The sequence below is a fragment of the Pongo pygmaeus genome, chromosome 6, assembly GCF_028885625.2.
Source record: "Pongo pygmaeus isolate AG05252 chromosome 6, NHGRI_mPonPyg2-v2.0_pri, whole genome shotgun sequence".
NCBI classification, from domain to species: Eukaryota; Metazoa; Chordata; class Mammalia; order Primates; family Hominidae; genus Pongo; species Pongo pygmaeus.
This window is the reverse complement of record NC_072379.2, coordinates 55,790,699-55,815,658: the sequence shown is the minus strand read 5'-3', so window position 1 is coordinate 55,815,658 and position 24,960 is coordinate 55,790,699. Positions and strand designations below refer to the sequence as shown.

Below are 24,960 nucleotides of genomic sequence, written 5' to 3'. Positions count from 1 at the left end.
AGTGTTAAATCTGCAGCACCCATACACCTGGCACGTGGTAAGGGCTCAACAAATATTTTTAAAGGAGTAAATCAATGGAGGAATGAATGATTTTTTTCTCTTTTCACCTTCGTCTGCCTCCATGGGGGAAATCTCTCTTTCTTCTGACCTAGTATATAACACCTACTATCTGTGATACACAACAGCGGTCCTCAACATTTTTGGCACCAGGGACCAGTTTCGTGGAAGACAGTTTTTGCATGGGAGGTGGGGGATGGTTTTGGGATGAAACTGTTCCACCTCAGATCATCAGGCATTAGATTCTCATAAGGAGTGCGCAACCTAGGTCCCTTGCATGTGCAGTTCACAATAGGGTTCGTGATTCTATGAGAAGCTAATGCTGTGGTTGATTGGACAGGAGGTGGAGCTTGGGTGGTAATGCTCCTTTGCGATAATGCTCCTTTGCGACTACTCACCTCCTGCTGTGTGACCTGGTTCCTAACAGGCCATAGACCCATACTGGTCCACAGCCTGGGGGGTTGGGGACCCCTGATACACAATCTTTTATGGAGCATAAATCTCTCATGTTATTCTTTCATTATTACACATCGTCCATCAGTGTGTCTTCACAGCTGGAACACGAGGGCCCCTGGACCAAGCATCACACTGTCTCCTGCAACTCTGCCCTTCTCTCTCTACATATAAGAGCATATGGCTCTTTCTCACATAGCACAACATGTTCAAAAGAGGCTTCTCAAAGAACCATCACAGGTTGAGGGGGGAAATTGCTTGGAGATTATGGTGCAATCTGCCACATTAAAGCCACGTCCTATGGAGACTGTATAGGGTGAGACAGTTGCTTCCCAAGTGTGGTACATGTGCCAGTGGTGGTTGTAAGGTGATTGAGGTGAATGCATACCTTTCTGGTTTTGTGTTTGTTTTAATGTGTATTAGAGATTTAATAAGCACATAAAACCCAAGATCTTGTGGCTATTACTGCTTGGGAACACTTTCCTTTTAAAATAAATTGTAAAACATGTATGTGGATTTAAAGAAAATAATACATAAGTAACAGTATAGGGGTTAAGGGCTGAATTGTGTCTTTCAAAACTCCTGTGTTGGGCCGGGTACGGTGGCTCATGCCTGTAATCCCAGCATTTTGGGAGGCCGAGGCGGGCGGACTGCCTGAGGTCAGGAGTTCAAGACCAGCCTGGCAACATGGTGAAACCCTGTCTCTACTAAAAGTACAAATATTAGCTGGGCATGGTGGCAGGCGCCTGCAATCCCAGCTACTCAGGAGGCTGAGGGAGGAGAATGGCTTGAATCCAGGAGGTGGATGTTCACTTGGCAGTGAGCTGAGATTGCACCACTGCACTCCAGCCTGGGCGCCTGAGCGGGACTCTGTCTCAAAAAAAAAAAAAAAAAAAAAAAAAAAAAAAAAAAAAAAAATTCCCGTGTTGAAGTCCTAACGCCTGGTACCCCAGAATGTGACTGTGTTGGATAGGGTCTTTAAAGAGGTAATGACGTGGAAATGCAGTCATTAGGGTGGACCCTATTCCAATACAACTGATGTCTTTATAAGAAGAGATTAGGACACAGGCGCACACGGATGGCTAGCCACGTGAAGACACTGGGAGAAGGTGGCCATCTATAATAGAGGCCAGGGAGAGAGGCCTCAGAAGAAACCATCCAGCTGACACCTTGATCTTGGTCTGCAGCTCTCAGAACTGGGAGACAATAAATGTGTTGTTTAAGCCACATGGTCTGTGGTACTTTGTATGGCAGCCCAAGCAAAGGGATACAATAGGTAACATGCGGAAGTGGCAAAGATTGTGAAGGTAGAACCCAGGTGACTAAGTTCGGGGAAAATGTACTGGGCTTGGTTAGAAACTCAACTTTCCCAGTACCCAGCTGTGTGGGCCTCAGCAAAATCTTAGCCTTTCTGAATCTCAGTGTCCCGTTTTAAAGAATGGGGCCAACAGTAACCACCTAGCCAGGAAGTTGTAAGGATTAAAAGTGCAATCGTGAGTTAAGAGCTTGGTGATCAATAAATGGCAGTCTCATTACGGGAAAGCAGGCACCAAGGGGCGAGGAACATGTCCTTTAATTTCGGTGCCCAAGAAGCAGAATCCTGGGCTTCCTTGCCCCCACGGTCAAGGCCCGCCAAGGTCAGTAGCGTTGGTGGCCCCAGAGGGGGCCGTGGTGCTGAGGGTGGACCTGAGGGGGTCACTTCCCTGTGAGTTTAGTCCTCCAGAAACAAGGAGCCAGGCATTTTTCCAATTTTATGTCTAGGAAAATGGAGCCTCGGAGCGGAGCGGTAATTTGTCCTAGGCCTCTCAGATGACCAGGGCTAGGGTCAGAGTGAGGCCCCGAGTCCGGAGCCGTGGGCGGGGCCCTAGGCGACATCAGGGATCCCTGGCTGCGGCTTCCCACTCTGAGACGCGAGTTTGCAGGACGCTCCACCCCTTCCCTCCCGCCCCAGCCCGCCAGCCCCAGGGAAGGGGAGGAGTTCTCGCCGCGCCGACGCCGCCGTCGCCACGGCAACGCGGCCATACTGCGCCGGACCGACCCAGCTGCCTGGTGCTGCGGCCTGGCGTGGGCCTCGTGGGTAGAGGCAGAGCCAGAGCCAGAGCCATGGACAGCCTCTTCGTGGAGGAGGTGGCCGCCTCCTTGGTCAGGGAGTTCCTCAGCAGAAAGGTAACGGCTCGCCCCCTCCAAAGCCCAGGAAGTGGCTCTAATTTGGGGGGATCATCGGGGTCTCCCCTGAAGGCTTTCTACCTTCTGCGAGGGCGCCCGTTCCCTGCCTACTGCCTGCTCCAGAGATGCCCCAGAAGAGCGCCGCTTTCCCGGGACAGGAGAAACTACATTTCCCACGAGGCGTTTCTGCCGTCGTCACGGGGCGCTTCTGCAAGGCAGGGTTTGGGCCCCGTCCGCTGCCCTCCTGGGGCATTCGCGCTCCGGGGCGGCGGCAGCTGGGGAGGGGCTCGGGGGCTGCGCCAAGCAATCCTAGCGCGGGCGCACAGCGGGCAGGCCTGCGCCCCAGCCTGGCTGCCGGCCTCCTTGCGCGACCCACGCAAGTCAGGGTCCCACTCGGAAAGAACTTCTCCCAGAGGGAACCCCAAAAGCCCAGAAAAGTTCTTGACGGTCAAACCCTTAGTCATTTTAGTCAACAGTGGGAATTCCAGTGGTTGCTTTAATTTTTGTAAGTTTTCCTATTGTCTTGTCCCAGGAGAGTTTTTGCAGCGTTCACAAGCTTGGAAGGTCCTTAGCTGTCATCTGGCCTCAGGGTGGAGACAGGGACCTCGGTGGGGAAGGAGCTCGCCGGGGGGTCTTGGGCGTGGTAGTGGAGGGGGACATACATTAGCTCATTCAACACATGGTGACTGAGGGCTGCACTCTGTGTTTTGTCTGCCTTGCAGTGTCATACTGGGCTAGGGCGATGGGCACTTGTCTGGTATGAAAACACATACACGTAATTTTTTGAATGGAGGAAAGGGGAAGGACTTTGAAGTCAGACGGAGACGGTTCAAATATTTGCTACTAGTTTGCAGTGTGAACCTCAGTACTTTACTCACTGCCTCAATTTCGTTATCTGTAAAACAGGAAAATAAGACCTACCCTTTGCAGATTTATAATGAGGATTAATATTAACATACGGGCAGCTCCCAAGCATTGGATCTGACATATAGATACAATGTGCACGCAGGTGTTCAACTTTATACCTCCTCCCGCCCTCACTGTTTCTGACACCAAACAGGTGTCTCTGAAGTGCACCTGTTTGGAAAGTGTCTTTGTGTGTTTTTTATGATTTATTTTTATTTGAAAAAATTTTAAATGCATTTGGCTTTGTCGCATCTGCCCTGTCTTTATGGCTAATTGACCTGCCATCACCAAGTCCTGGCTGCGTGTTGGATATCAATTGACACACCCTGGAAAGCTGACTGTTAACATCATTTCTTTTAAGTCTGGGTCACTGAACAAAACTCTTAGAGAGGGCTACCTCATGTTCTTTCTTGAGTACAAATGAAATCCAGCGTCCTCACTGACATCCAAGCCTGCCCTGTAGCTTGACCCCAGCTTACCATCTCAGTTTCATTTCTAGCCTCTCTCACATCCCTCCCCACCACCCCCCACTTGACATGGCCAAGTTCCTCTGGTCTCCTCTCCCTGCCATGTTTTATCTGGGCACGCTAAGGCCCTAAGAGTAGAAAGAAGTTGCCCACAGTTACTCAGAAGGTCACAGTGAGCTGGGACTGCAGCCCAGGTATACTGCTTTCTCATCGCCTTCTGCTCCAGGGCAGAGACCACGTGCTCCCCACAGGGTTTTGCACAGGCAGTCATTGCACCCAGCAGTCGTAACCAAGAGAGCTGCCACCTTGGTGCCAGGTACCTAGAAGGTGCTGGTTTGTTGTCTCAGATCCTCCTAACAGTCCTGAAAGATAGGTATAAGTATTCCCTTTCACATAAGATTATCATGAGACCAGGAGGCCAACAAACTTGCCCAGGGTGAGCAGGTCAGACCATGTAATTCCCCTGCTCAAACCCCTCTACTGGCTTCCCATCATAATTAGACTTCACGTCTCTCCATTACTTGGCTCTGGCTACGCTCAGACCTCATCTTCCATAACTGCTTGTTCCGCCCTTTACCCTTCAGCCACTTTGGCCTACTTGAACTCACCAAGTGTGGTCTTCCCTCAGAGGGAGTCATGGTAGTCTCCTGGAGATGGCAGGGTCCGCTGAGGTGACTCTTCTGCTACCCCAGCTTCTTGAGTCTGTGGCTCCACTCCTGCAGTGACTGTGCCATCCTCCCTCTGCCATCCTGCCCCATGGTTATGAGCTGGGCTTGTTGTTACCAGTACTGCGCCGTTTCTGTAATCTCAATTCCAAGCTTCCCACCTGTCAAAATTTCTAGCTTGTTCCCCTTCCTGGCCCCACATAAACTCTTCTCCAGCCTCACCACATCTATGTTGCATTGTTCCTGCCAACTTTTCACAGTCCCTTGGGCCTACCATAACCCGCCTACTTCTCACCCACCCATCGTTATAATTGCACCCTCCACAACAGGTGCAGCTCTTTTGCCCTTCTCTCCCTTCATCATTCTTTTCTGACAGTAAAATTCCACTCGTCCTGCTCCACACTTGCACCCATAGAGCTGAATGAGATTGGAGAGAAACACACACCACTGTGTTGATGGTATCACTCTAAATCCATAGCCACTCACCCTTGTGGTGCCTTATGGGTGCCTGCCCACCTGGTTGCAACTCTCCAGCCTGCTTACTCTCTCAAATCCTGGATGACCATTTCATACCTTCTCTTTCTTCAAACCCTGAAGCTCCTTCCCCATTTAACTTCACTGAGAAAACAGAAGTCATGAGAGAAGTCCAGCAGGCTCACACTACCACACTTACTCACCTTCCTGGGCTGCACCATTCACTCTGCTCTCTCTAGTGTTCCTGTGGATGAATTCTCCATACCCCTGGTTAGGCCCACCCCTCCATGTGTGCATGCCCTCTCTTGTGTGCTCAGGGATGTCGCTGTCTCCTGCACCATGCATTTCCCTCCTCTACTGGGTTACTCCTGTCAGCACATATCGTGCTCCTGCAGAATCCCATCTTGACCCCCAAACCCTAGCTACTGGTTTATTGTTTCCTCCCTTTCTATAGAAACCCCATAAAGGAGCTGTGTCTACTCTCATTTTAATTCTTTTCTCTGCTTTCTCAAACCCATTCTAATCAGACTTTTGTCCCCACCATTCCATGGAAATAGCTCTTCTTAGGGCCATTATCAACCTGGAATTTTTAGTCCTCGCCCTTCTTGATCTAATGATTATGTTTGTCACAGTTGATTGTGTCCTTCTGCTTGTCTTCTAGGAGACTGTCCCTCTTAGCTTCCCTCTTACTCCTCTGGGTGCTCCCTTCAGGGTCTTCGCTGGTCCCCCTAGTTTCTCTGTCCTGTGCACTCTGGTGGGCTCAAGGACTCAGTTTATGGCTCTCTTCTCTTCTGTCCATTCACTCTCAAGACATCTCAGCCAGTCTTGTGGATTCCCATACCATCTGTATGCTGACAATTCCCAAATGTCTATCTCTAGCTGAGACCTCTCCTTGAACTCTTGAATTCTTACAACTGCCTATTCTACATATCTACTGGGATGGCTAACAAGCATCTCAACATGTCTCTGATAGTGTTTCTGCTCACACTTCAGACACCAAATGTATGGGGGATTTTTCCTCCATACAAACTAAATCTCCAACCCTCCAGACACCAATTGGGTGTCGTACAATTCAAATCAGTCCTGACACTACCTAGAGTTAGTGCAGACCCTGCAGGTTAAGTCAGGCTCATGACTGCCCCCACTTCAGATGCTAGTCAGAAGTCCCAAGTTGCCACCTGAACTTCTGACCAACTAGCTATAAATTGAGGGTTCCCACACCCCCCTCCATAGTTTTAATAATGTGCTAGAATGGCTCACAGAACTCGGAGAAACACTTTACTTACATTTACCAGTTTACTATAAAGGACACAATTCAGGAACAGCCAGATGGAAGAGATGCATAGGGCAAGGTGTGGGTGGAGGGTCATGGAACTTCCATGCCCTCTTCAGCATGCTGCCCTCCCAGCACCAACCTGGGAACTGCCTGAACCCCATCATTCAGGAGATTTTATGTCGATTCTGTTATATAGGAATGTTTGATTAAATCATTGACCATTGGTGGTTAGCTCAATCTATAGCTTCTCTTCCCTCTCTGGGAGATTGGGAGGTAGGGCTGAAAGTTCCAGCCCGCTAATCAAGGTTTGCTCTTAATGGTGACCAGCCCCCATCCTGAGCTATCTAGGAGTCCCCAGCCACTAGTCATCACATTAGCATACAGAAGACATTCTTATCACCTTGGAGATTCCAAGGATTTTAGAATCTATGTGCCGGGAACCTGGGACAAAGAACAAATATATATTTATCATAATGTCCAAAACTCAATTTCTGATTTCCTGTTCCTCCTACAACTGTGCCCATTGGAATAAATGGCATCTCTGTCCTTCTAATTGCCTGGGCCCAAAACTTTGGAATTATTCTTGGCTTGTTCCTTTCTTGTGCACCTCATATCTAGTCCATCAGCAAATCTGTTGGCTTTATCATCAGAGCACATACAGAATGTAGCCACTTCTTACCACTTCTGTTGCAAACACCTTGCTCCAAGCCACCCCTTTGTTTCATGTGATTTGTGAATTGTTCAATAGCCTCCTAAATGGTTTCTCCTTCATCTCCTGCCTCCTACAGTTTATTTTCAACCTAACAGCCAAGTGATCTTTCAAAAATATGTCAGTTCAAAATAGTAGCCTTCCCATTTCATAAAAGCCCACAAGGCCTTTCCTTATGAGTCTCTGGGTGACTTCTGACTTCCTTACCTCCTTTCCCCTGCCATGCAGCTCTAGAAGCACTGGCCTTTTGCAGCTGGCTCAGGGCCTTTGCACTTGCTGTTCCTTGCCTGGAACACTTTTCTCCCAAGTGTCTGCGTGGCCTGCTCTTTTGATTCCCTCATCAGTCAATGATGCCTTTCCTGATCACCTTTGATAAAGTAGCAGCCCATCCCCACACCCACCCTAGCCCTCTCTGTCTCCTTATCCTACTTTGTATGTTTTTTCCCCATATCATACTATACTTGTTGTCTCTCCCCCCATAGAGTGCAAGCTCCCTGAGGACTGAGACTTTGTGCAAGCTCCCTGAGGACTGAGACTTTCATCTGTTCACTGCTCTGCCTCTAGCAACTGGACTTACAGACTAGTGGTCTGTTCCCTTCATTTCACAGATAGGGAAACTGGGACAGGAGTGAGCATGTGGATGATGCTGAACAAATAGCTGACCATCTAAAACAGTGGCCTTCATCCTTGTCTTCCCTCTCCCTGCTTTGTCTCCCTAGTAGTGCATATTAGCAGCTGCCACACTATACATTTATGGTCTGCTTTCCCAACAGAACATCAGCTCTTATTCCTTCTGTCTCTCCTGCATCTAGAACAGAGCCTGGCACATAGGAGGTGCATGACAGGTGTTTGTTGGGCGAATGAAGTTTGAATGGGCTGGATGGGACTGAGGACTGGCTGACTCCCAAGGGCACCCTTGTCCTCTACCCCAATGGTATTTCTTTTCTTTTCTTTTCTTTCCTTTTCTTCTTTCTTTCTTTTTCTTTTTTTTTTTTTTTTTTAGAGATAGATAGGGTCTCACTCTTTCATCCAGGATGGAGTGCAGTGGTGTAATCATAGCTCACTGTGGCCTTGAAGTCATGAGCTCAAAGATTCCTCCTGCCTCGGCCTCTCAAAGTTCTGGGACTGCAGGCCTATGGCACCATGCCCAGGCCCCCGGTGGTTTTCAAATGCTGGTGTGCATCACACTCTAGAGCCAGGGTGGGGGTGGGGTTTGTTAAATGTGCAGGGCTTGCTCATTTGAACTGTTGACAGACATAAAGAATTATCTATCAGAGAGCGACCCTCGTTATAGCATGTTCCACATCACTTCAACTGGAGGGAAAGCCATGGTTAAGCCCAGATGAAATGCGGGTGGTTGGTTTTGAACCCCACCTCTCCTTCAAATGGACTCTTCCCGACGCACCTAATCCACCTTTTTTCTGACACATATATCCATTTCTTTCCATTTCCCTTCCCTATGGCCTCCTCTTTCCTCTGTTTGTTTCAAGATTGTGTTCTTTTAGTTTCACAAATTGACCTTCTTAGCTAAATTCATGGTGGGCATGGGTTTTGTCATGTTTCCCCAGCAGCTAGAGCCTCTGTAAAATTCTGAACACAAAGACTCTGAGAGAAGCTGAAGCCTGTGTAGCGCTGGGGGGTCTGGAATCCATTAAGAACAAGGAACACCCCTAACACCAGGCTGAGCTGTTGGTGAGGCATGTTCTCAGCCTCCATCCATTTGACAATCACCATGGCCCAGTGAGGTTGGCAGAAAGCAACTGCTGTGGTTGTTTTTCAAATGGAGAAGCCAGGCACTTGCCAACAGGACCCTCACTTCCCCAACCCCAGATTTTCCATTGCTAGAGCATGTCTCAGCTGGGCCTTGAACCTTGGTCTTCTGGTAGTTCAGGGTGGGATGATGGAAAGTGGCTTTGCTCATGACTTAGCATTTACCAAGAGCTTCTCATGGGCCTGGGTCCCAGAGTCACGGACTCACAGTTTGGGATGGTTACAGCCCCCACCAGTGATGTGATTCCATTGTGTTACGTTGGGCAAGTCAACCCCATCTCCTGGTTTCCCCATCTGAGAGTGAAGGGAATGAATATTAGCCTTTTGTTTATGTTTTTTCTTCTGTTTATTTTTAAAGCTTCATATACTATGGTTCCAAATCTAGGGCCAAACCCAGGACTCCTGTGCACAAGTCCTGAACTCACTCCTTATCTGTGAAATGGCCTGAAAACTTCAGCCTTCACTTAGCCCATGGGGCTGTTGTAAGAATCAGAATAATATTAATTATTGCAAAGTGATGTCAGGTGTAAAGGTTATATGAGAATTATCTTGGTGAACATCAGGAATCTTTTGCTTGTGCTTTATGAGAACAGCGGGTTTTGATTTAAGATGGTAAACAGAGATTCAGATTTCTTCCCTCAGGGCTTAAAGAAGACATGTGTGACCATGGACCAGGAACGCCCACGCTCTGACCTCAGCATAAACAACAGAAATGATCTTCGAAAGGTTTTGCATCTCGAATTTCTCTATAAGGAGAACAAGGTATGTGCTTTCTAAGGTGTGGTGTGGAGTCTTGGAACTGAGTGTGGCGCTGCCAAAGCACTCATGGGCCCTGCCAGTGACAGGAGAGGCTTGAGGTTCTCCTGGCCTGTGACACTTGCGGTCAGAGAGAAATGGACCCCCCAGATGTGGACAGATCCCCAGCGGGAGTGGGTTTTCCATCTCAGGCAGCTGGTGCCACCCATTGGCGTGTTGTGTGTGTGTGGTTGTCGGGCTCATTTTGAACAGAGCGTGTGGCAGTGCTAAGCCTCCCACAGTTATTCCCTGTGCTCCCTCCTCCCAACATGAGGCTATTTTTAGTAAGACTGTACTTAAGAATATCGTATCCAGTTATACTAAAATTTTCCATTCCCTGCTTATGTAAGAGTTTCCTTCTTCAGTTCTGAGTAATACCTTAGTCTTGAGTCTCCTGTGACATAATTTAGGTAGAGGAGGGAATTGGGTTCAGCTAACCCAGGTGCATTAGAGTTGGGAAAGCAAATGGAACTGTGTTTTCCTGGGCGGGAAGGGGGCTTCTCTGATCCCCCAGACTTGATCTCCCCCAACCTGCTATTATAGGCTTTCATGGCACCCTATGGTTTTCCTGTTTTTGTGTTTATCACATTGGCAATAGAATATTTATGTGATTTTAAAATTAGTATCTGCCTCCCCCAATACCTTGGACACAGCAGAAGCCAGAAATGCAGTCTTTTTTGTTCACTATTATATCTCCAAACATAAAGTGTCCAACGGCATAGTGAATAGTCAGTATATATTTGTGGAATAAATGAATGAATGACTATACGAATGAATGAAACTACACTTTCTACTTAATTTTTTTAATCTGTTATGAAGACAGAAAAAGAATGGGCTGTCCAGCAAATGTTGCCGTGTGGTTGGGCATAGTGTCAGAGTCAAAAAGAAAATGATATAGTTCAGCATTTATCACAGTTTTTTAAAAAAGCAATAAAATGATATCTCATGTGGAAGTCCAATACGCAAAGCAAAGAAGGGAAAATGCCCTGTTTGAAGTTGGGAAAAGGAGGTCTTGCTTTATCGGCTAGCCTCTCAGGGTCCAGCTTTAAACCATTGATCAATTCCCTCCTCTCAGGAGGGGGAGCCAGAGAGAGTTGGCTCTCCAAGGTCTCACAGTCAGTTACCAGGTAGGGATGAGGCTAGAACCAGGTGTTTTGATTCCCAATCCTATTGTAGGAGTGATGATCAAGCATATTTTAATTGTAATCCTTTTTTGAAATGAGACTTTAGCAGATTGGATTCGTATGGTGGTAGGACCAAGGCTATTTTTTAAGACACCCAGAAGATCCACTGAACCACTTGAAAACTATGCAAGTACATGTCATAGGCCAGGGAGGAACCTAGGCCAGACATCTTTCAATAAAGTAAGGGGTGGAATTTCAGGCAAACATATAAACTAAAAACAACTGGCACCTACAGGAGCACTCAGGTTGCCAGAAATTCTCTTGCTCCCCTTTGAGGAGAAGTAGGCAATGGCAGCCCCGTGAAGTCTATCAGAGGCTCGGTAAAGACATCAAATAGAAGGCTTGTCGTCTGGGTCCTGGGGTGACATGCAGGCACCTCTGTCTCCTGTCCTGTAGCAAGTACTTTCTAAGTCCCGTGGAAAGACTGGTGACCCAGGCAGCAGACACTCTGCAATCCTCCGTCTGCTGTATTCTAAGGCAGGAGAGTGGACTGTACACTTTAGGAGAATTTTGCACAGAGAGTGAGACAACTACCCATAAAATTCAGTTAACCATTTTGGTTACATTGGGCTTTTAACGTAAATGTACCTTACCTAATTTCCCAAAAGTGTCTTTGACATTCAAGCGATTTTTATTCCCTCATTGTAATATAGTCTCCCTAAAGTAGTTGTTATCTTAAGATACTTAAGATATTTTCATGAGTTACTGATAAGTGCCCTGATTTATACAGTAGTTATTAACTGTTATACAATGAATTGGAGTGTGTATTTTACAGGAAAATTACTCATTAATATCTATTACATAATAATTTTGACATTCATTCAGCACAAAGCTAGCCTGATTCCAGGAAAGCCCTGCAATTTAATGTTAATATTTCCAGTAACTTGTTCTAACCTATTAGGTATAGGATAGATAAAAATGCCTATGTAAATTGAGATTTTGAAAAACAATATCTAGATTCATATAAAGGCTGTGTCTGTTGTGAGCCAAGTGATGTGAAAAAGCATAAGGGATAATCAGGCAATTCAGGGGCTTAAGTCTCTCTTACTGAGAGAAAAAGCAAGAAGGCTACAATAAATATAGTATCTTTCCCCTAACTCTCTTTATTGTAAGCTTCATTTAATCTTAGACAAAATAGTTTTTGTTTTTAATCTCTTACTGAAAAGAATAGTAAAACTGTCCCGGGTTTTGTCTGATGAATCTGTTGAGTTTGGTTGTAGTCCATGGGCTGTGGGTCTTAGTCCTGGAGTCCTGCTGCATGGATGAGAGGAGTAGGAAGGGGGAGGACTTGGCATGCCCTGAGGGCCTGCTCTGCCAGACTCCTTTTCAGGTGCCTTGCTAGTCTGCAAAATCACAGAGTGTCCCATGTCCAGCCACGGCTCGGCAAGACCTGGGTGTCACTGGGTGAGTGGGTTGGGGACTGACACATGGCTGGGTCCCTGAGGCCAGCCTGCATATTGCTGCATGAATAGCTGTGTTTATCCAAATTACTTAGGGGAATTTAAATCCTTGCTGTTCCGGTGTAGTAAGTGTCAGTAGGGTGTGGGAATCTGTATTTTTAAAAAACGTCCAAAGGGAATATTTGGTATAGGCGGGGCTGGAAAATACTGGTATCGTTTAATTCCAAAACCTACTACTGAAGACTTTCATTTGCCTTTTGTTTTTAAGGTTGGGGTGTAAAGTGAGTCAGTCCTGACTGCCTCTCTATGCTCTTCATGTTAACCTTCTGCTTCAGTTGTCTCTACCATCGCTGGTGTTAGTGTTAGATGCAGAGCTTACAAGCTAAAGAAAATATTCAGGCCCCAAATACTTATGAATCTGTAGGGTTAGTGTTCTCTACAGACTCTGTTTTTTAAATGAAGGGATATATATTTTATAAAGTTATTCCTTGGAGCAAAAAATCAAGAGGGAATTTGCTTGGGCATGCCTCTATTCCTGTCACATTTTATTCTAGTTGTTTATTGAATCACCTGCCTCATGCGTTGGATGCTAGTTCTTTTAGGGTAGAGATTTTGTTTTTGTCTCTGTGTCCCTACCCAACATAGTACCTGACATATATAATATGTGGCCAGTAAATGTTGGCTGAAAGCTTGTATGAATGAATGAGAAGTTGATAAACTTGGTCAAAGTAGTGGAATAGTTGTCTTTCCCACTCTTCCCTGAAGCTGTATATAAATTAATGATTTTTTTTCCTCTCCCAATGATAGGCAAAGGAAAATCCTCTAAAAACAAGCCTTGAACTCATCACCAGATACTTTCTGGATCACTTTGGAAATACGGCTAACAATTTCACTCAAGATACTCCAATCCCTGCACTCTCAGTTCCAAAGAAAAATAACAAAGTGCCATCGAGATGCTCAGAGACTACACTGGTAAATATATATGACCTTTCAGATGAAGATGCAGGATGGAGAACATCATTGTCAGAAACAAGCAAAGCCAGGTATCTTTTCCCATTATTGTGTTTATTAGTTTCCTATTGCTGCCATAACAAATTACTATGTACTTCCTGGCTGTTTCAGTCAGTATTCTCCAGAGGAACAGAATCAGTATGGGCTCCGTGTGTGTGTGTGTGTGTGTGTGTGTGCATGTATCTATATGCATATGTACCTGTATGTATATATAAAGAAGTTTGGCCAGGTGCAGTGTGGCTCACGCCTGTAATCCCAGCACTTTGGGAGGCCAAGGCAGGAGGATCATTTGAGGCTGGGAGTTCCAGTTCAGCCTGGATAACATAGAAAGACCCTGTCTCTACAAAAACAAAAAAAAAATTAGCTAGGGGTGGCAGTGTGCACATATAGTCCCAGCTACTTAGGAGGCTGAGGCGGGAAGATCACCTGAGCCCAGGAGTTCAAGGCTGCAGTGAGTTATGATCACACCACTGCACGGTAGCTTGGGAGATGGAGTGAGACCCTGTCTCTTAAAAAATAAAAAAAAAAGGTTTATTTTAAGGAGCTGGCTGATGGGACTGTAAGGGCTGGCAAGTCTGAAATCTGTAGGGCAGGCTAGAAATCTGGAAACTCAGACAGGATTTTTATGTTACGATCTTGAGAAAGAATTTATTTGAGAAACATCAGATTTTGCTCTTAAGGCCTTCACCTGATAGGATGTGGCCCACCCACATCATTGAGGATAATCTGCCTTACTTAAAGTCAACTGATTGTAAATGTTAATCACATTTACAAAATGCCTTCACAGCAACAGCTAGAATGATACTTGACTAAACAATTGGGTACCATAGCCTAGTCACGTTGGCATATAAAATTTAATCCTCACAGTAGTTAAAGCAATACCAATTTATTCTCTTACAGTTCTGGAGGTCAGAAGTGTAAAATCGGTCTCACTAGACTAAAGGCAAGGTGTTAGCAGGCCTGGTTCTGTCTGGAGGTTCTGAGGGGAAAATCTATTTTCTTTTCTTTTTTAGCTTCTAGAGGCCACCTATGTTCCTTGACTCTTGGCCCCTTCTTCCATTTTAAAGCACATCACTCCAGCCTCTGCTTGTGTTGTTACATCTCCTAACTTTACTACTACCTTTGATCCTCATGTCTCCTTCTAAGAAGGACCCCTGTGATTACATTGGGCCCACCAGATAATCCCATTTTAAGACTCTTAATTTAATCACATCTGCAAAATCCTTTTTACTATGTAGCTAGCCCACTTATGTAGTTAACCGAAAGTGGGTTAACCCACTTATGCCTAGTGTTCCATTATTGGAACACTAAGCATGAGGGAGTTATTTATATCCTAATGCTCAAGGTCATCGCCAAGGTCTGATTTTTCACTCATGCAAAAATTAAAAATATTGCAACCTCTGGCATAAATGAATTAATAGATTCTGGGGATCAGGATGTGAAAATCTTTGGGGGGGGTCACTGTTCAACTTCCCACACTCTGTGTTTTCAAAATCTCTGCTGTGAAGTGCTGTTATTTTCCTGTTGAGGCTGTGAGAATGGACTACTTTGTGATGAAGAGTAGTTACAATTCACTGTGTTTATTTTAAATTCCATGATCGTAAGGTTCAAGCACTTGCTTTATTTGATTTTCTTAAAAACAGGGGTATGGTATTCTAAAAGGCAACAGAACACTGTAGAGATGGGAAAAATCTGGAAAATAAGCTCTTTTAAAAATCTTACGAAGAAAATGAATTGGCATTCTTGATTGACCCTCTATTATCTGGGAAAAAATGACATTAAATTATGACCTTAAGACACTGCAGTCCCCAGTAGTGAGCTTAACTTCCTGGGAATGGGTGCTTTCTTCTGGCTCCATTGAAAAGCACTTCCTTTCCTGAGGGTCGCTGAAGCTCAGGGCATGGATGTTGAGCTGCCAAAAGGTGGCACCGTGACAAGCAATTAGCACAAGGATTCGGAGGTGGAGGGTCATAAGGGGCTATGAAGAAGCTCTTCCTCCAAGGCACTTACTACCTGGCTGGGAAGTGAAATACTTCTGGTACAATAAAAAGGCAACTAGGAAGTTGAAGCTCCTGAGTCCCACCCAGTTACCCAAGCCAAAAATTTGGGTGTTCTTGCCTCCGCCTCGTCTGTCATCTTCTGCGTCTGTGAGTCCTGTGAGCTCTTCACCCAGAGTGATAGTAGGCACTCTCCTTCTTTCCTCCTTTCTCTGCCCACCGGCGAGGGCTTCAGTTCACACTCCCATCCTCTTTTCCTGGTTAATTCCCACAGCCCCTCCCTGGTCTCCAGGGCTCTAGTGATCTTCACCTCAAATCTTGCCCTAAGATAGCATGAGCTTTCCACGAAAAGAGTCTGGCCATGCTGCTATCCTGCTGAAGGGCATCAGACATTCCCTGCAGCTTTCAGGGTAAAATCCTTAGAATACCAGCCCTGGCTGCTCCCCTGAGAACATTCTGCCTTAGAGGCCTGTGTGCTGGGGCTGGGCCTTTTGGGGACCTCTTGCTGCCTGATTCTCTCAGACTCAGGTGCTGCCTTCTCTGGGAGCCCTTCAGGATTTCCCCAGGCTGGTTCCAGTCTCTTCTTCTGCCTAACATGCCACAATCACAGCACACACGACTGCCCTCCCACATGTGACCCACTGCCTGGTAAGCAGCTTGGCATAGGGTAGGGGGCAATACCCATTTATGGCAGAGATCAGTGGTAGAAAATAGCTGAGCCTGTGTCACAGGAGTGCTGGCTTCTGGGTGATCAGAGGTAAGTTTCCCCTTTGCCTAGGTCTCTCACTTTGTCTCGTGGGCTCTCTCACTCTTGCTCTTTCTCACTCTGTGCTTATTCTCACTGTCTCTCACCTTCTTTTGTTCTTTCTTGCTCTCTTACTTCCTCTGTTTCTCTCTGACACACACACACACACACACATTGGCACACCTGACTTCAGCTTTAGCTGAACAGTGGGGAATGCCAAGTTTGCTATGGGTCTTCTCCACGCCTCTCAGTGGTGTGCGGCAAGGCTGGGCTTCGCATACGGCATGACTGTACTGAAAGGTTATAGTTTTCCTTAATCATTCGGGTCTGGAAGACTAAGGATGCTCTTTAGTCTTAAGGACTTGAGGGGTCCTGTTAAGTCTTAAGGACTTAAGGATGTTGAGGGATCATCATCTCTGAATTTGTTTGCTTGTTTACTGGTCTTGTTTTGTAGGGCAGACTTGCCTTGATACCAGAGTATTTTCTGTTCCTTGTCTTTCATGATAATGCACTGGCTGGTTAGAAGTCATCATAGATTTATTAATGGGCTTGCTTTGAGTGCCCATTGAATGTGGAATTCGCTTTCTTTGTTACTGATTCCTTTTGGGGAGTCTGTTTTAATGGAAATATTCCTTTTTCACAGACATGACAATCTTGATGGAGATGTACTTGGTAATTTTGTGTCATCTAAAAGGCCCCCACACAAAAGTAAGCCCATGCAGACAGTCCCAGGTGAAACTCCTATGTTGGCTTCTGCATGGGAGAAGATGGACAAGCTTCACTTGGAGCCTTCCTTGGATGTGAAGAGGATGGGAGAGAATTCCAGGCCAAAGTCTGGTCTGATTGTGCGAGGCATGATGTCTGGGCCCATCACCAGCTCCCCACAGGTGGGGCTGTTGCTCTTTCTGTTGTTATGGGACTGGAGGCTGAGAACTGGGCCAGGCTTAAAGCACGCCTGGGTTTATTTGGGGTACCCCACAGGGCAGTCCGAGAAGAGGGTCTGTGTGTGGGGTGGGAAGAACAGTGCCTCTGTTTTCTCCCTGGCTCTACTGTCAGTGACACATGGGGCCTTGAGGAGGTCTCCTTTCCTGCCCTTAGCTTACCCATTTTGTTTGTGAGGTGGATGCCATGGTTTTCTGTTCCTCTGCTGGGTGAGAATACCTACTCAGCTTTGTCCTTGCAGTTCAGGAGTGGAGAACCTGTCCAGGTTCAGAGAGCATCTTTAGGCTGAGTGTGGTGGCTCACGCCTGTAATCCCAGCACTTTGGGAGGCCAAGGTGGAAGAATCGCTTGAGCCTAGGAATTTGAAACCAGCCTGGGCAACATAAGGAGACACTTGTCCCACCACCCAATCTCTACAAAAAATAAAAAAGTTAGCCAGGTGTGGTGGTGTGCATCTGTAGTCCTAGCTACTCAGGAGGCTGAGTGGGGAGGACTGCTTGAACCTGGGAGGTTGAGGCTACAGTGAGCTGTGATCATGTGACTGTACTCTGGCCTGGACAAGACTGAGACCCTGTCTCAAAAAGAAAAAAAAAAAAAAAAAAGGGAAAAAACAGCATCTTTTAAAATAAATCTAAAACACGATAGTTAAAAGGGACTAAACCCCCCAAGCCTTATAGTTTCATTTATTCTGCTTTTATTTTTTTCTCTTGCAAAGAAAGATTCTAAAAATTTCACATTATTGTTTTATAGTCTCCCTTACAGGGTGACCGTGGTAGAGTTCCATTAGGCAGAGAGACAAAACAAAATCAGAGACAAATGTAAAAGAAGTTTGTAAAACAACAATCAGAAAAGGAAAACAAAAGCAAACATACTCAAAGTGCTGTATCAGTCAAATCAGGGAGCCTGAGCCAACCAAAAACAGGGCATCTGTGTCCACCTGCGCTCTCACTTACCTGTTGTATGTTTAGGTGTGGGTGTAGGTGCTGGCACTGTTCTCCCAATTCATTTGGAATTAGGATGGAAAGAAGTGAGTCCTCTCCCTGCCCCTGGCTCTATCTTGTGGGATCTTTGGTCAAGGTTTTTATTTCTCTTGGCTGCAGTGTCTTCTATTAGACCAGCTGTCTAAGGCCCCTTAGGGCTCTGGGATTTCAGTGCTCTCAAGATCATGCGGTCTTGGGGTCCAGATCAAGGAAGAGCCTGCCCGCCACTGTGTAGTTCAGGCCACACCTTGATGTCATACCCCATCCTAGGCCTTCTTGTTGGAGAAGGACATTCATAAACTGAACCCTGTCCAGGGGAAAGGGGCTAGAATGGTGAACAGTTTGGAGGAATTTAAAAGATTTGGAGATGTTTAATCTTATGGGAGGTTGGCAGAATGTAAGAGATTTCTTTGAATATGGAGGTTGGAATAGCCTATCTCCATGTGAGATAAACTCTCTTTGCAATCTTGAGCTTAGTCTGTAAGCCTCCTGAGAGCAGGACACTGTTGTGTTTCTGTGTAGTGCATCATGTGTGCTTGCTGGCACCATTATTGGGTTGAGTGGTGTAGCTTTGCCTAGTAGTTCCAGACAGCACAGCTGGCACCAGCGGATGGAGGTTGCTATAGGAGCCCTCCATTAGTCAGAGCCACCTCAGCAGTGGAAAAGGTTGTTTTGGAAGGGACTCGGCTAGTTGTGTAGAAGGGAAGTTAGGTAACCCATCTGCTGGGGACACTGTGGAAGGAGCCCTGCCTGGGTGACAGTTTAGACTCCATCAGTGGTTCTTAGACTTTTAGCCTCAGGCTCTCTTTATACTCTTAAAGTTATTGTGGAGTGCAAAGAGCTTTTGTTTATGTGGATGTGTCTATTGCTATTTACGTAATATTTGAAATTAAAAGTGAGAAGTTAAAAATATTTACTTACAAAAATCATTAAAAATAACAGTAGTAAACCTATTACATGTAACATGGTATATTTTAATGAAAAAATAGCTATATTTTTCAAAACAAAAAATTAGTGAGATGAGTAGCATTTTTTTGCAAATCTCTTTAATGTCTTGTTTAGTAGAAGACAGTTCAAGCCTCATATTTGCTTTTGTACTCAGTGTGTTGCAATATGGTGTTTTGGTTGAAGTGTTTGAAGAAAATCTGGCCTCACACAGATAAGCAGCTGGAAAAGGGAAAGTATTTTAATAGTCTTTTCAGAAAACTGAGATATTTTTCTTTGATACTACACCGAAACTAGACAAGTTGTAGTTTCTTAATGTGAAATCTTAAACCATATCCGTGAACTTTTTGTACCTTATCAGTTTCCCTTGATATGTCTTGCACTTTGAATTTTTTACCCCGAATGATTTAGTAACAATATATTGGCCATTTGGAAAATATTGGTTACTGAGTTATATAGATCTTCCAAATGTGGACACATCTCATTAGACAAAAAGAAAATCACACCAAAAAATTTCATTCATTGATGTCACCCCCAGCTCATCCAAGAAGTTTTTAAGTATTGCGAAGCTCTCAAGCTCACAGTGGCAGATAGAAGTTTTCCAAAATTCTAATTTTTATCTGACAGCTTGTGTTTTATCACTGACAAAAATACACCATTTGTCTCCCTTGAGGTGACAGGCTCAATTGATTTTCAAGAAAATGCTTGCCAAATACCCACGCTTGAGTAACCATAGTTTGTCTGTCAGTGGTTCCATGAAAAAACCAGCAAGTTCACTCGCAGCCTAGACGGTCGTGCAGTACCAGCTGCCATCCTCCATGCTCAGTGGAATGCCTGCACGTCTCTCCCACTGTGTCACTCAGGGTGTTGAAGAGATGTGTGCTGGAGAGTCTAAGGGCATAAAATGAATAATTTTTGTGTCAGCGTGGACATTCCTCAGTGAAGTCAGCACTTTATTCACCTATTTTCATTGTGAGTGTGTCGGTGGTAAAGAGGGCCTTGGGCACTAGTGAAGTTTGGTGCCACTGCCTTGATTCATGCCTGGGGCCAGCAGTTTTTCCCACTGTTGCTTTGTGCACAAAGTCAACACAGTGGAAAAAGGCAAATTATGTCATCTTACTACTATGAAAATAGTTTTGAATTCCCTAAAAGGATCTGGGGACTCTTAGGGGTTGGTGGACTACTCTGAGGACCAGTGAACCAGAGGAGCACCAGGGTCCTGTCCTAGCCTGACATCCTGATCATCAAGTGTATCCAGTGGAGACCCCCTTTATACCTGTGGTGTGAGGGAGATGGCTTGGACCTGCCTTGCTGCCGAGGGCATTGCTGCAAACTTCTCCTTTTGGTAATTGTTTTGGGAGGTGGTATCTGAAACCCGCAAAGGATGTTGAAGGATGGGTTGCTATAGAATTTCGCCAGATTCTCTAGAAGGGACATTGTGGCCTTTGAGTACCTTGGCCATACTTATTGGTTGCTTAGGAGAAAAGAGCCAAAGATGTTGGGTATTTCATCATTTTTACTACATCATTTCTGTATTTAAGAATGACAAGAGGCTGGGCTCCCTGTAGCAGCTCCAGCTCCCTTCAGCCAGAAGTTTGAGTCTCCTCGAGAATGATGACTAATGTCTTCCTCACTTTGTGGAGGGGATGTCCTGAGTGGCTTTGGGAGGAGGTTTATAATGCTTAGTAATGTCTGCTTAGCCAGAGCACTACAAAATTAAGGTTTCCTTATTCCAGCCCAGGCCTTACTATTTGGTCTTGGATTATTTCTGGAAATATTGAGAGGTTCAGAATTTTAAACCAAGGAAAAGCCTGGTAGGTCTGTTTTTGTCTCCCCACCCTCCCATTAATAACAACATGAGTTCCTGTTTCCTCCACTAATCTTTGACGGTAAGGGAGGATATTTGGATATTTCAATTGACTCCTCTAGAATTCCTTCATTTCAAAAACTAAGCAAATCTTGAGTGCCTATTAGGTATAGGCTGCTGAGCTGGGTGCTCTGTGAATACCAGAGGCAAATTAAGAATGACCTCTGCCATCAGGAGGGGTTAAGACCATATGTAAGTGGGCACAGGGCAAATATGCATAGGAGTAGTGAGCGTTTGCTGACTGCTGCAATACGTCTGGCTCTGTGCTAGTGCCTTGCACAGGTCTCATTTCATCCTCCCTACAGTCTTGTTGGGGAGAAGTACTACAGGTGCCTCATCCCTCATCCAAAACCTTTGGGCTGGGTGTCTTTTGGAATTTATAATTTTTTTTTAAATTTTGGAAAGGAAGTACAGTGCATGAGCCACATACCACATACTGCCTTTACTAGGGTTTGTGGTAGCACCCCGTAAGCAAAAAACACGACCATTTCAGCAACTCTATGTATGAGTATTCACACTTTAAAAAGACTGTAAGCAGCCTCACAACAGTTAAGAATTTACCACAGGATTTTAAAAAAACCTTTCATTTTCAGAGGTTTTGGGATTTATTTATTTTTTTGAGATGGTGTCTTGCTGGCCCAGGCTGGAGTACAGTAGTGCAATCTCGACTCACTGCAATCTCTGCCTCCTGGGTTTAAATGGTTCTCCTGCTTCCACCTCCCGAGTAGCTGAGATTACAGTCATGAACCACCAGGCCTGGCTATTTTTTTGTATTTTTAGTAGATATGGGGTTTCACCAAGTTGGCCAGGCTGGTCTTGAATTCCTGACCTCAAGTGATCCACCCGCCTTAGCCTCCCAAAGTGCTAGGATTACACCATGCTCAGCCTGGTTTTGGGATTTAGAAATGACAGGTAGTGGATTGTGGACTGGTTATATTACAGGTGAGGAAATCAGGGACAGAGAAGTTAAGCAGCTTGCCACAGGTGACACAGCTGGTAGGTGGTGATGCAGACTGGAGCGACAGCTTCACCTGCTGCATGAACCTGCTCTCTGTAAGGGCTGCGAGAGAAAGGCCCAGGCCTGCTCTGAGGTTTCAGCAGGCGGGGTGTGCATCACTGAAAGCCCAGAGGTGGGAGCATTTGAGTAGCTCCTTAAATAATAGGCAGGATTTTAAGGGAAAGAGTCAGGGGTGGGAAAAGACATTTCTGAGAGAGACATCACATCATGGGCAAATGCTTAAAGTAGGATCTTTGTTTTCCAGCTCCCCTCAAAGGGTCCTCACTGCTTTTGTCCTTACTCCCTTTAGGATTCTTTTCACAGACGCTCTCTGAGACGGTCCTCACCGTCAAGCAGCTCCACCCAACCCCAAGAAGAGAGCCGGAAGGTCCCTGAGCTCTTTATCCGCACCCAACAGGACATTCTGGCTTCGAGCAACAGCTCCCCCTCCAGGACCTCCCTGGGTCAGCTTAGTGAACTGACCGTAGAAAAGGAGAAAACCACTGCCAGCAGCCCTCCCCATCTGCCCAGCAAACGGCTGCCCCCACGGGACAGGGCCAGGCGTAGAGATCCCTCCGAGGACACCCTAGCAGTGGACAGCAGCACAGACGCGGACAGGATGCCCTTGAAGCTCTACTTGCCTGGTGGTAATTCCAGGATGACCCAGGAGAGGCTGGAAAGAGCGTTCAAACGGCAGGGCAGCCAGCCCGTACCTGTCAGGTGAGTGTGCTATGCAAAGGTGACAGCTTTTCAAAAAGAAGCTCCACCTCTCACATGTTGTCTAGTCCCTAATGGCTCCCAAGGGGAATTCTTAGTCTCCTTGGTCTCTCAGAACAAGCCTGCGAAGTAACCGGCAAGGCAGAGTTTGTTATGGTCAACCAGGAAGAAAACTCAGCCAGAGCTCACACACCTGGAAAGCTGAAGAATGCTCTAGACAGGGGTGTCCAACCTTTTGGCTTCCCTGGGCCACATTGGAAGAACAATTGTCTTGTGCCATGCATAAAATACACTAACAATAGTAGATGAGCTAAAAAAAATTGCAAAACAAACTCAATGTTTTAAGAAAGTTTATGAATTTGTGTTGGGCTGCATTCAAAGCCATCCTGGGCTGCATGTGGGCTGCGGGCTGGACAAGCTTGCTTTAGCAGATGGTCCCAAAACATACCTGCAGCAACATGGCCAGGCAGACGTGGCTAAGAGTTTCTTGTGGGAAGCCAGAGATACACTGATGAATCAGCTCCCACAAGGCTCCTTTTTGGGCATTATTTCTATTTTATTTTATTTTTCATCCTATCCTTACTTTTATTCTTTACAATAAAGCCTTGATGATTCCTACATTGATTGATTTTTGAATGCTAAGCCAACCTTACATCCTAAGAATAAATCCCACTTGGTTATGATATATTATCTTTTTATATATTATTGGATTTGACTTATTAATATTTCGTGTAGGGATTTTGTGTATAAGGTTATGAAGGAGATTGGCGGGCAGATTTCCTTTCTTGCAACCGCTTTGTCAGATGCTGATACCTAGGTTATGCTAGAAGTGGTCCCTCTTTCTATCCCCTTGAAGAGTGAATGTAAGATTGATGTGATTTCTTTCTTAAATATTTGGGATAATTTACTGGAGAAATTTTCTGTGCATTAAGTTGAAAGGTTTTAAATTATGTATTCAATTAAAAACTTTTTAATTCAAATTTCAACTTTCTTCTTGTGTAAGTTTTGGCAAGTTGTATTTTTTCAAAGAGTTTGGCCACTTTATATGTGTGTTTTAAATTTATTGGTATAAAATTGTATAATTATATTATCCTCTTATTATCACTTTGAAGTTTGTAAGATCAGTAGTTATGTCTCTGTTTCATTCCTATGATTGGTAATTTATGTTCTTTCTCTCTTAACTAGTCTCACTAGGAATTTATCATTTGTGTAATATACTCAGAGAAAACTTTTGGCTTTATGTTTGTTTTCTATTTCATTGACCTCTGCTCTTATTTTTATTATTTTCTTCATCCTATTCTCTCTGAGTTTAATTTGCTGTTATTTTCTAGTTTACTGATTCTCAGCCTTCTTCTTTTGTAATATGTTTTAAAGCTGCAAATTTCTCTGTAGGTAATGTTTTGTCTGTATTCCATAAGTTAATATGTTACATATTCGTATAACTTATTTAATATATTTTCTAATTCCCATTGTGGTTTCTTTTTTTTTTTAACCCTTGGGTTATTTAGACATGTACTACTAATTTCATACATTTAGGGTATTTTTTTGTTTATATTTATATATATAATATATATTGTTTATTTTTTGTTTATATAATTGTTTATATATGTATTATTCTTTATGATTACAATCCTTTGATATTTGCTGAGATTTCCTTCTAGTATATAGTTAAAGCTTATCTCTGATAAACAGCATGTATTTGGAACTTTAAATCCAGTCTGATAATTTTTTATTCTAGTTGGAATAATTATGGCATTTATATTTTCTTTTTACTCAAGTAACTTCCTTTAGTATTTTTTTTAGCAGGTATGTTAAATTTTTTTTTCTAGTTTTTGTTTGGAAATGTCTTTGGTTTGCTTTTTTTTTTTTTTTTTTGTCTCACTCTGTCACCTAGGTTGGAGCACAGTGGCGCAATCACAATTCACTGCAGCCTTGACCTCCCATGCTCAGGTGATCCTCCCACCTTAGCTTCCTAAGTACTTGGGACCGCAGATGCACTAATTTCCACACACCTGGCTAATGTTTTGTATTTTTTGTAGAGACGGGGTTTTGTTATGTTGCCCAGGCTGGTTGTGAACTCCTGGACTCGAGCGAACCTCCCATCGTGGGCCCAGGGCAGGTATTCTCATATAATACATGGTGGGGAGGGGCTGCCCGTGGATGAGCAGCCCACTTCCAAGAGGAAAAAGGGCAAAGCTGAGCCTAAATGCCTTTTATTTTTTATGGAATTTATCAGTCATATAATTCACACTTCCTCCCTTAGGGTGGAGTGATTAAAGAGGGGGAGATGGCCAGGTGGGCCAGACCAGCAGAGCCTTCTTCAAACTTCTAGAAAACACTGGGAGTTGAGAAAAAGCATCCTTCAACCCAGCAATTATTATCCCCATTTCACAGATGAGGAAACTGAGGCACAGAGAATCCAAGGAACCTGACAAGGT

At 44.9% G+C, this 24,960-nt stretch overlaps 1 protein-coding gene across 2 annotated transcripts in view; it reads left to right on the top strand.

The window, feature by feature from the left end:
* The first annotated feature begins 2,470 nt into the window (after positions 1-2,470).
* Positions 2,471-24,960, top strand: part of MINDY4 (MINDY lysine 48 deubiquitinase 4) — a 120,974-nt gene continuing 98,484 nt past the window's right edge. Inside the window, exons 1-5 of one of the 2 annotated variants that reach the window (XM_054495057.2) lie at positions 2,471-2,676; positions 9,586-9,705; positions 13,130-13,365; positions 16,719-16,962; positions 22,116-22,525. In XM_054495057.2, coding sequence (XP_054351032.1) covers positions 2,614-2,676; positions 9,586-9,705; positions 13,130-13,365; positions 16,719-16,962; positions 22,116-22,525 — 1,073 coding nt within the window. In that variant the 5' untranslated portion in view covers positions 2,471-2,613. Of the gene's footprint in view, positions 2,677-9,571; positions 9,706-13,129; positions 13,366-16,718; positions 16,963-22,115; positions 22,526-24,960 lie in introns of both variants that reach the window. The other variant, XM_054495058.2, reaches the window with a different exon arrangement.